The sequence below is a fragment of the Neopsephotus bourkii genome, unplaced genomic scaffold, assembly GCF_033783945.1.
Source record: "Neopsephotus bourkii isolate Nb327-2 ecotype Australia unplaced genomic scaffold, CSIRO-AGI_Nbou_v1 NB_1120, whole genome shotgun sequence".
Lineage (NCBI taxonomy): Eukaryota > Metazoa > Chordata > Aves > Psittaciformes > Psittacidae > Neopsephotus > Neopsephotus bourkii.
Window position 1 is genome coordinate 1527713 of NW_026901606.1, and position 11539 is coordinate 1539251.

The 11539-nt window shown below is 43.6% G+C and overlaps 1 protein-coding gene across 1 annotated transcript; it reads left to right on the forward strand.

Annotated features, from left to right (window-relative positions):
- The first annotated feature begins 3175 nt into the window (after positions 1-3175).
- On the forward strand, positions 3176-9182 carry LOC133217154 (26S proteasome non-ATPase regulatory subunit 6). The gene is made up of 8 exons (XM_061362330.1): positions 3176-3353; positions 4037-4242; positions 4747-4892; positions 5887-6106; positions 6192-6300; positions 7341-7509; positions 8660-8737; positions 8871-9182. Exons 1-8 carry the CDS (start codon positions 3209-3211, stop codon positions 8965-8967), a joined length of 1170 nt encoding a protein of 389 aa, XP_061218314.1. The 5' UTR covers positions 3176-3208; the 3' UTR covers positions 8968-9182.
- Positions 9183-11539: the final 2357 nt, after the last annotated feature.

The window sequence follows — 11539 nt, forward strand, 5'->3', positions numbered from 1 at the left end:
AAGCCCATCACACTTGAGCACCCGGAATTAGAGCCGCGGCGCAGCTCTTGCTCTGAAACACTGTCACCTTGTGGCAGCTCCGCGGCGGGACACGCTGCGCCTGTGGCTCGGGTACGGCCCTAAGGTAGAAGGGCTGGTCAGGAAACAAGGAGCAACCTCCCACAGGGGCAGGGAAAGCCACCTTGCCCAGGGAAGCAGGAGATACGGCAAAACGCGTTTTCCAGCTATGGAGTTTCTGTGCCAAAATCGCCCATCAGGTCGGGGTCACCTCCCTGAATGCTATCAAAGCCACTGCTGGGGTTGGTGTGAGCAGGAATGCAGACAGGATTAGTGCTTTGTGGTTGCACAGCCATAGAGAAGTCCTGAGTAGGTGCATAAGGAGCTGGCTCCTGCTTTCAGCTGGATAACCAGGGTGCATTATGCCATTTAAACAACCTGCATCCATGCTGTTTCTCTTCCAGCAAGAGCTTCATTTATTGTTACCAGGAGCCATCACCAGGGTCCTCGCAGCCCTGCTGCATCTTTGCAGGGAAGGAAACAACCATTTGAAGTCCATTTTGTGGGGATATTCATAATCAATGAATATAAATATGAATATTCATTTATTTGGACCATTTGAATACTGTAAGGCCACGTGAGAATGAGGTTCAGCACAAGGCCTTATTTCTTCATATAAATGTTTGAGATATAAATGTTCTCTCTGAATCTTTCACGTTTAGTAGGGAACATGTCTGTGTAGGCAGCTCCCTTGCTCCCAGTTACTGCTTATACATACATAAATATGAAAATGTGGGCCAATATTTAGAGACAATAAGTGATGGATTGGGTTTATTAATTAGTGTTTCATTACAAAACAAACCCCAACCTTTTAGCATGAACTGAACCCAGGAAAATCAAAACTCAGCTCCCTTTTCTCCCACACAGCAACTTAGTTTGGGGCCAATTAAAAAGTGGCAAATTCAGAAACAGGGGAATGAAACACTTCTTCTGCCAAAGTACATAATGAAACTGTGGCTTTTACTGCCACAATGAATTGCAATGAACACAGCAATGTTGAGAAGACGTGGGTATTTCTATATACAGTGAGAATTGCCAGAGCTATAATAGTTATGAATGTAGAAGAATAAGCAGCACACCCCAGCTCTGGAGCAAACTGCCCAAGAAATAGAGCTGGGGACAAGATTCAAGAGAAAAAGATGCAAGAGGCCTGAAAGTGTCTGTCACAAGCCCCCTAATCAATAGGTCTCTAAGCAAATGTAAAGGCCAACAGGCAAGTAACATAAATGCTGCTGAAGAAGGTATCTGTGCAGTTTTCTGGAAAACATCAAAGCAATTCCTTGTCATGCAATCAATGCAAAAGTGATTGCAACTCAAAAAATAAGAAGACCAAAAAAACCCCATTCTTAAAGAAATAAAGGAGCTGCTCAACTTAAAGCACTGATTCTTCTGTATTTCATTCTAAAACATTAGAAGTACAAGCCAACAACTTAAGTGTATGAAGATAGGCTGAGAAAGTTGGGGCTGTTCAGCCTGGAGAAGAGAAGGCTAAGTGGAGACCTCACAGCAGCCTTCCAGTATCTGAAGGGGGCTACAAGGATGCTGGAGAGGGACTCTTCACCAGGGTCTGTAGTGATAGGACAACAGGTGATGGATTTAAACTTAAACAGGGGAGATTCAGATTAGATCTAAGGCAGAAGTTCTTCACTGTGAGGGTGGTGAGGCACTGGAATGGGTTGCCCAAAGAAGTGGTGAATGCCCCATCCCTGGCGGTGTTCGAGGCCAGGCTAGACAGAGCCTTGGGTGACATGGTCTAGTGTGAGGTGTCCTTATCTATGGCAGGGGGTTGGAACTGGATGATCTTAAGGTCCTGTCCAACCCAAACCATTCTATGATTCTATGAAGAAAAAAATCAGAATCAACGTATCAGATATTGGCATTTATGAAAGACGCAGCAGACAACAGTTCCTTCCAGCAGACTTTCGAATTATTCACACCCAACACAAAGAAGCCAGTCTTAGGAATACACTGTGCCAAAACAGTCAAGGGAATGGTTTATCCAATGACCCATACCAAAAAAAACCCCCAAAACAGAGGCACTAACAAAAAGCCTTGCGTTTTAAACCCAGCAACAGACATTATTTAAAACCAAAAAGTGTCTGGAGGAGCCCCATTGGGCAAGGAAACGTGCTCCAACCAGGCTGGGTGGGATGCTGCATCCCACAGGATAGCCCTGGGCACCCAAAATTCCCCTCTGCAGGAGCCCCACTCCCCCAGCACTGCCCAGGAAAACTCCTCATATGCAAATTCATGAAGACACATCCATACTGCATCCAGATATTCCACCTATAGCATCTGGCACAACCAGCGTGCAGGCAGCCCCTAGTGGGCCCCACAGTGGGGCTGATGGGGTGGGGGGACACATGGGGCCACCAGACCTCACTGCCACGCACCCACCTTAGCTGGGCACTGGCCAGGGACACACTCCATATCCTGGTATCAGCAGTGTGTGTTGTGTGAGGTCTGGAAACACAAAGGTATTTAATGAAAAGATGAAAAAACGTTAAGTAAAGGTGGATGGAAAGTACATGGGAACGTAGGACAGAAGTTGGGTGTGATGAGGGGGTGTGTTTGTCCCAACTGGATGAAATATAACCAAAACACAGGGGTTTTAAAGCCCCTTTTATTTGCTTCCTGCATTTTGAGCCACAGGCACGCTTTGGGGTGACACACCCCACCTCTTTCTTACAACTTCGAGGCCTTGGACCTGCTTTTTTGTTGTTTTCCCCAGCAAAAGCCGAGGTCCCTCGTTAGGCTTCACCTGCCGACCCTGCGCGCAGAGCATCCGACAGCAAACAGGACCCAGCGCCTCCCGCACCGGGGGTTCGCAACCTCTTCAACCGGTCACACTCAATCCCTGCAACCGTCACTGGCCATTCGCAGCCATCCCCCGTTCGCGTTCCCTGCGCATCCTCACAACGCGCACACTGCGCTACCCGCGCAGCCCCGCGGCCGCCTCCCGCCCATGCGCGCCTCCCCGCCCGGCCTCCGCGACACCAGGGGGCGCTGCGAGGCGGAAGCGCGCCGCCGATTTCCGTCCGTCGCGGCTGAGTCACTGGATAGCGCCGCCGCCGCTTCTGCTCGTCCGGATTCCGCCTGGGTCTCAACTACCCCGGTTCCGTCCCGTCCCGTCCCGTCCCTTCCCGCAGCCATGCCGCTGGAGAACCTGGAGGAGGAAGGGCTGCCCAAGAACCCCGACCTCCGCATCGCCCAGCTCCGCTTCCTCCTCAGCCTCCGGCCCCGCGCACCCGACCCCGCCGCTCGCGACGAGCTGATGGCGGCCGTGCGGCTCCACAGTGAGTGCGGGCCCCATTAACCTCCTGTCTGCCCCTTCCATCCCCGGTGTGTCTGTCTGAAGCAGGAGCCGGTCTGAGTGCCCGGGGTAGGCAGGGGGGTGGGGGTGGTAAAAGGCACGGGTTGAGTACTGTGCGGCACGGATCTCAGAGTAGAGTGCTTAAAAGGGGCCTATGACAAAGATGGAGAAAGACCAAGCAGGGCCTGTTGTGATAGGACGCAGGGTGATGGGTTTAAACTAAAAGAGGGGAGGATGTGGGGAAAGAATTTTTTACAATGAGCGTGATAAAACACTGGCACAAGTTGCCCAGGGAGGTGGTGGATGCACCATGCCTGATTCAGGGCCAGGTTGGATGTGGTTCTGAGCAACCTGATCTACTTAAAGGTGTCCCTGCACATTGCAGGGCATTGGACTGGATGAGCTTTGAGGGTCCCTTCCAACCCAAACCATTCTATGATGTTACAAAGTGCAAACGGGATCAGTGATAGAAAAGGATCAGCAAAAAGAAGTATGACAGTGCAGAAACACTGGCTGTTCCACATCTGGATTTAATAGGTACCTGATCATAAAGGAGTTAGCTGGCATTAAGGATCAGTCCTAATGTTCTTCAATGCTCTGCTCTAGAAACACACTTGTTGCAGCAATCAACTGCAATCAGTAGAAGCCTTCCTGCTTTTCTTTCAGACATGGCTCCATATTATGAAGCACTCTGCAAGTCTCTGGAGTGGCAGATGGACACGGAGCTGCTGAACAAAATGAAGAAAGCCAATGAGGAAGAGTTGAAACATCTGGACAACGAATTAGAAGATGCAGAAAAGATCCTTGGGGAGAGTGAGATCCGAGATGCAATGATGGCCAAAGCTGAGTACCTGTGCAGGATTGGGGACAAGGTTGGTGCATGCAGAGGCTTTATGGACTGTCATGAAAACCACTGCATTGTAATTCTTTTAGCTAGGCACATTGAGCACTGAGTGACTTACAGTGCATTTCCTCTAGGGCACAACTTAAGCATAGTGGGAACAGTGGAAATAAGGGAGGGTGTTACTGAAATTCAGGGAAAAAAAACTTAAGTAGCCCTTGTAAGAAAACCATTTTTCATTTGCGGAGGTTATTTTTTCCTTGTGGTCTTACAGACTTTGCTCAGGTGTTTACACAGTAAAACTTGAAATAAAGGTACACAGTAGGTTTTCACAGAGATTTAAAAGTTATATTAGAATCACCTCTTTTAACCCGACTTAAACTGATTCTTTAAGATTATTCAATGTTAGAGTTCTGTGGGTAACTAACAACATCAGGACTATCAGCAGAAGACAACACAGGAACTTACAACAGACATTTTGTGAATATTCTAGGTGCTTTTAATATTCTTACAGTAGAAAATGCTGTCTTGTTAGGAGGGAGCTCTCACTGCCTTCCGCAAGACCTATGACAAAACTGTGGCACTGGGGCATCGTCTGGATATCGTGTTCTATCTTCTAAGGATTGGCTTGTTTTACATGGATAATGATCTCATCACACGGAACATTGAGAAGGCAAAAAGGTATCACTTCAGTCATTTTAGTGCACTAAAGCACTTTGAGATGAAGTGGAAAAAAAGCAATGGAAGATAAACACCTTGCTGTCAATATATGACTAAGGCCGTTTGTGAAACAATCACAGGGGGTGGGTGGGTGATACCTTGTAGCAGAACACTTCCTATACCTGGAGGTTTTTTTATGAGAGGGAAGAGAAAAGAAAGATTAATATTTTGTGTCATCTGTTTTCTAGCAACTGATTTGATTTGAATTTGTAGCTCACCCCCTGCTCCCACTTCTCTGTTCTTAGAAGGCAGTTTAGGGTGTGATGAGCCAGCTGAATGCAGCTGCTGCCAGTGCCCCCTACTGGCTCTGTGAAGTGCCAGCTTTGCCTCTGGAAGCAGGAGCCCAGTGTCAACACTGTGCAGTTGTTCCTCCTACATTTCCACTGCTAGCTTCTGTGTCCCTGTGTTTCCAGGTCTGGAATTTCAGCAGTTCCTGTAGCAAGCTGCTGTTGTCAGTCTCTGGCAGTTACCATGTTTTTTGGGCCATGACTTTTTGTGTCGTCTTCTCACAGGAACAAGAATTCGTCTCTGCCTGTGCCCCGGCTCACAGCCACATCAATTTTGTGTTAGTATGGTTCTTAAAACCATATTAACTTTCAAATAGTTTCTGTGCTGCTAGTTGGACAGGTTTGATTTGAGCAGCAAAGGCAGGGGAAATATATTGCCACAGCCAAGGCTGAGAGCAGTATTTACCTGCATATCTCAGGAGACTGTTGGCACAACTTAGGGGGCTGTAAGCTTTTCCTTTCAGCTGAAGCTTACATCGTGCAAAAGGCACCTGTCCTGTCCCAGGGAAGCCACTTTCCTGCCCCTCTCACAAAGCCTCCTGGACTGTGTCAGCAAGCTGTAACAGAAAACAAGTTATTCCTTCTCTAATCACGTGATGGCAGTTGGTTTACTGTACTTTACAAAATGCATTTACATAAGTAAATATTGCTTTTTATTCCATTTTCAGTCTAATAGAAGAAGGAGGAGACTGGGACAGGAGAAACCGTCTCAAAGTGTACCAGGGACTTTACTGTGTAGCTATTCGAGATTTCAAACAAGCAGCCGAGCTCTTCCTTGACACAGTTTCAACGTTTACATCCTATGAACTGATGGATTACAAAACGTTTGTGACATACACTGTCTATGTCAGCATGATTGCATTAGACAGGCCCGACCTCAGGGAGAAGGTAAGGAAAGCAGGTGACAACACAGTTTATCTGTTTGTCTCTGGGCTGAAAGTGATGGTATTTAAACATGTTTGTTTGATTTCAGGTTATTAAAGGAGCAGAGATTCTAGAAGCATTACACAGTTTGCCAGCTGTACGACAGTATCTCTTCTCTCTCTATGAATGCCGCTATTCAGCCTTTTTCCAGTCATTAGGTAAGGCTCTGTTTTGGCCTACAACACTAGTTCAGGTGCTTCAGTTCCTTGTTTCAGATTCAGACACAACTTTCAGTTGTGTATCTGCAGTCTAGAACTAGAACTACTTTATGCAGGAAGGGGTTATTTTACAGTGACCTAAAATCTGCCTCTGTTTGATTTCTCCAACAAGCAAAGAAGACTTTCATGTAGAGTGAGCCTTCTGAAAGGTCACATCTGATTAGGTGTAAAAGTATTTTGAAAATGACTGTGCAACACTGTCTGACCTGAAGAGCAGGATCAGAGGGAAAGCTTTGAATGTTTTTATCTTTGAAAGAAGCTCTTGTAGACTTGTAGACTAAAGTCCCTGAAATCTCAACCTGTAAAAGAAATTACACAGAAGAAGGTTTTCATGGATCTTACCTTTGGCTTTTGGCTGACATGGAAGGAGAGCTTTTCAGAAAGCTGTCATTCTTGCCAGTTCTCAGACTGCTCATTTTCCTTTGTGACAAGATTTTGAATACAAGAGAATAAGATATTAGGAAGAGCAAAAAAGAACCCTTCGTTTTATGGAAGACTGAGAGCGAAGGGCAGCATTTTTCTACTGTTGGCCTTACCACTAGCTGGGAACTAAAACTGGTGGGAGTAAAAGTTACTTCAGTGCCTGGAAATCCTTGTAATTAATTTAAGAGGTAGTACAAGAAAGTGAATCTTACTTCCTCACACAGCTTTGGGGAGCAATGTTTCTTCAATTAGTTACATACCAAATACTGCTTGTTTCCCAGCACATAACAGCAGGGCCCAGCACTTGCCTCTAGTGAGGTGATCTCCTCTTTCTAGCACTAGCTTTGCCACAACATTGTCTGCATGTTATCACTGCTTATGGTTCTACGACTCATACAGATTATACAAACTTACTTCTCTTTTACCTGAAGTACGCAAGAACAAAATATAGTTACGTCCACACTGATTACTTATTAACTGGTGTTCTGTGGTTTATCTAAGTAACCGATAATTTCCATTTCTTAGAGATTAATGACTCCTTTTCTTATTCTTTTCAGCTGTGGTAGAGCAAGAGATGAAAAAGGATTGGCTTTTTGCACCTCACTATCGATACTATGTACGGGAAATGAGAATTCATGCCTATAGCCAGCTCCTAGAGTCCTACCGGTCACTGACATTAGGATACATGGCAGAAGCATTTGGAGTCAGTGTAGAATTCATAGATCAGTAAGTTATTTGGCTTTTTGAGTTCATAAATATCTCATTTTACACCTTTGAATTATTTATAATGATCCAATAATGAATAAAACCTTTGCTCTGCTTTGATTCTAACCATGCCAAGTTAAGTTTCTGTGCATGAGCTTGGCTAAAATTAAGCAAACCTTATGTTTCAGTAAAGAAAATGTTTTTAGTGCAATCTGTGCCAAAACTTAACTCATAACTTTGGGGATCCACGCATTTTACGTACCCTACATGTCTCCTTATCTACTATTTGCTTTCAAGTACATAGACTGGATCTGATGTTTTTCATTTCAAACATACTCTGCAGTCTCAACTTTCAATTATTTTCTAGTGTAAAACCAACAGATTTAGATCAGGATGAGAACTAAAGGGAAGTGCAAAATTGACTTTTTCTCTGTATACAGGAAACTTTGATTCAAATGCCTTCACTAGAATCATTCCTTCATAGAGAAGTTTCATAGAAACATAGAAAAGTGTTAAAGAAATGTGAATACTGCTTGAAATGCTCAGAAATTAATTAATAAGTGTTTCAAGAGAAACCAAATACCTTCAATACAAAGGTAAATGGGTTAAAGTCATCCTAGTCCTTATGCTTCCCAGTAATTTATTACTAGCTGTAACTTGTCTTACTGTTGAGCACAGGAATTTTTTCTTCTACTGTCAGTAATGTGCTGTAGACCACCAGCTGATTAAGCAAAATAGTAATTAAAACAAGCAGCGTATTTGGAGCTACTACAAGGTAGGGAACTGTTCAGAGGCTTTCCTAAGGAGCTGATTGAATGGATTGAAGATACTTTCCTCAGAATAAGTTACAAGTAGGCGCACTGCACTGCTGCTACCTTTGCACTTGAAGAGTAGCTGATGATAAATTGTGATAAATTTCACTCACTCAACTATGACCCTTTGGCTTGAGAAGAAGGTACTATGATGTTTTATTTTCAGATCACTAGAATTCTTGTATGTAATGTCCAAGCTTTAGTAAGACGAGGAGGAAGATGAAGATATATAGGCTGTTGCTTCAGAAACATAGTGTGTTGACACTGCTGTTCTGTAACAGCAGGTTCAGCGCTGCTGGGTCTGCAAGTCCTTGCTGAAACATCATTTAACCAACTTGCTTTTTCTTTTCTTTACCTAGGGAGCTTTCAAGATTCATTGCAGCAGGGCGATTACATTGCAAAATAGACAAAGTCAATGGGATTGTAGAAACCAACAGGTATGCCGACAGTTCCCGACAGCCCAGTTGAATTCTAGACATTTGAATTCTAGACATTTATTACAGAAATGCAAGTGGCTTTGTGTAAAATATGTTCTCACTTCTTTTTTTTTTTCTCCCTCACAATTCCTAGGCCTGATAGCAAGAATTGGCAGTACCAAGAAACCATCAAGAAAGGAGATTTGCTGCTAAACAGAGTTCAGAAACTTTCCAGAGTAATTAATATGTAATTTTTTTAATGCAAGGGAATGCAAACTTTAGATGTTTAAAACATTTTTGGAAGTAACCTATGAATATATTATATAACTTGCTATACTGTAGGTTAGAAAAAACATGACTAGCAAGAGAGGTAGTATTTTCACTTTCCACTTCATTCTGTAAAACAATGTTCTGTTTTGGTGTATGGATCCTGGTTCAGTTATTAAATGTATGATACAGTTGGTGATCTCCTGTAATATACTTTGTTTCTTGACCTCACTGTGTATACAGTGTATACAAGATCTGTGAGCAGAGAGAACTAGTGGTGGTTCTGTGCTTGCTTTCTGAAGACTTCTGTGTTTAATCCAAGGTGAAAAGGATCAGCTGTATAATAGTAAAGTAGCCAAAAAGTTTAGTTGAGATTGTGCACTCCTGGCAGGACAAACTCCTGTTAGGAGAGGATTGAAGAAGGAGTAAGAATACAAGTGGCTGTGGTGAAGCTGTAATATAACCACAAAACCTGTAAGGACTGCAACTTTGGGAACACCTTTACCTGAAGTAGTCTCTCCAGTAAGATTACACTTTTGCTAGCTGTTGAAAACAAAGCACATTAGCAAAGCATTAATACTTGTAATTCCTTCCTCTGTTAGACGTCAAATTGATGGTAGGAACAGTAGAAGATCCCATTGCAGACACAACCGATCAGATGCTGATGGGGTGGGGGGTACATGTCTTCCTCTACAGCTGCTGAGGAATAAAGGTCTCAAGCTGGCTGCAGCCAGCCTGATGACACATGGGCTCTGGGTTTTGTTGGGTTTGTTTTGTTGCCATCTTTTTGAAATTTGATAGCTTCTTATCCCAAATAACTTGCAAAAGGCTGGGCAAAAGAGTAGTTATTGAATTGTGCTATTTTTATATTCCATTTAAGGAACATTGCTATAAGAACACTAAAGCCATGTTTCCTTCTCAAGGGCTTCTTTCCACTGTGCCTCACACATTTTTCCCGCTTGTCACAGGGTCTTCTCCATTGAGGGTGCCTGTCTGGTTAGCTATCACCTACAAAAGACAGCATCAGTATAAAAATAAGTCCACAGTAGCATTTATTTTCCCCCAGAAAACATTCCTTTGCCCAGCCAATCTATGTCCAGTAGTGGCAAGATGATGTACTCCTGTAAGTAAAATCTCACAGATTTGTAGCAAACAATCCAGACCACCGTTAACACTGATAAGAGCAATAGTGTGGCTGAACTTTCTCCAGTGTCCATTTCTAGTATGCTCACTGCTACAGACATAGCTTCAGGGAAATGCCTTGTTTAAATGACAGTCCAGTAGATTTCCACACCTGAGGACCATGGGAAGTTGGGAAAACTCAAGGCATCTTGGAGTCCAGAAATCCAGATGGTGGTTTTGCTTGTAGTGAAAAGCGTCCAGTTTGTTTCTCACCGTGGTGCATTCAGCTATCAGGGATGTACCTTTGGCTTTGGAGCAAATGAAAGAGAAGGGTGAGTGAGGCAGCTGTTAGAGCAGGTGCCTTAAAAGACATTTTCTGGACAACAGCATTTTGGTAAGAATCAGCAGGAACAACCTGATACATACGAGGTTGTATCCTCCGAGATGTTGTATGTAGCAACGTGAGGTTGGCTCCTCCGAGACTTGACAATTCTCAAGCTGAAGCTCTTTAAAGTTATAAAAATTTCAGACAGGATTTCCTTCCTTAATTCACCTCAAATTATATTTCTCCTTTATACTACATAGTTGAAAAAGAAACTACTAGGTAAGTTCAAAAAGAAATTCAGCCTCTGAATGCTTCTTTGTTGTTACAGTGAACACAACATAATGGTGAAAATTTTCATCTATGGCTGAAACTGAAAAGTAAGAAACCATTCTGAAGCAGCTCTTCCTGACCTTCCTCTGGGTCCTGCAGGGACCCAGACATCAGGCTAGCAGCACCAGCGGAAACAAAAAATTTCTTAGCTTTTCAACTACAAAGTCTAGTTCTAAAATTCCATCTTCTGTCTTCTCCTCAAGCTGTATCAGATTATTTTTACCCCTCCAGGTGCTCCTACAAGTGAACTTGAATAGAAGTCTGAGCCGCCAGTTTCTAAATTCTCTCTCATCCTAACTTACAAGAACTTTCTCTCCCGACACATTACTTTTCCAGTGCAGTTTATTAAAAAAAAAAAAAACAAAACAAAAAAAGACAAAAAAAAAACAACAACCCTAAACTAAATTTTAAAATGGGATCGTATATATTCAGGAGATCTGCTTCCTTTAGAGTAAATCTATTTCCGTTATTGACTAAAAAAGTTGCTATCTTATTTATAACATTTAATCTCGTTATTAAAATGAAAATGAGCATGAGCCAGCTTCAGTGTGCGCTCACGGCCCAGAAAAACCACCATATCGTGGGCTGCATCAAAAGGAGTGTGACCAGCAGGTCAAAGGATGTGATCCTGCCCCTCTACGCTGCTCTCGTGAGGCCTCAGCTGGAGCACTGTGTGCAGTTCTGCTGTCCTTAACATAAAAAGGACATGGAACTGTTGGAACAAGTCCAGAGGAGGGCCACAAGGATGATCAGGGGACTGGAGCACCTCCTGTATGAAG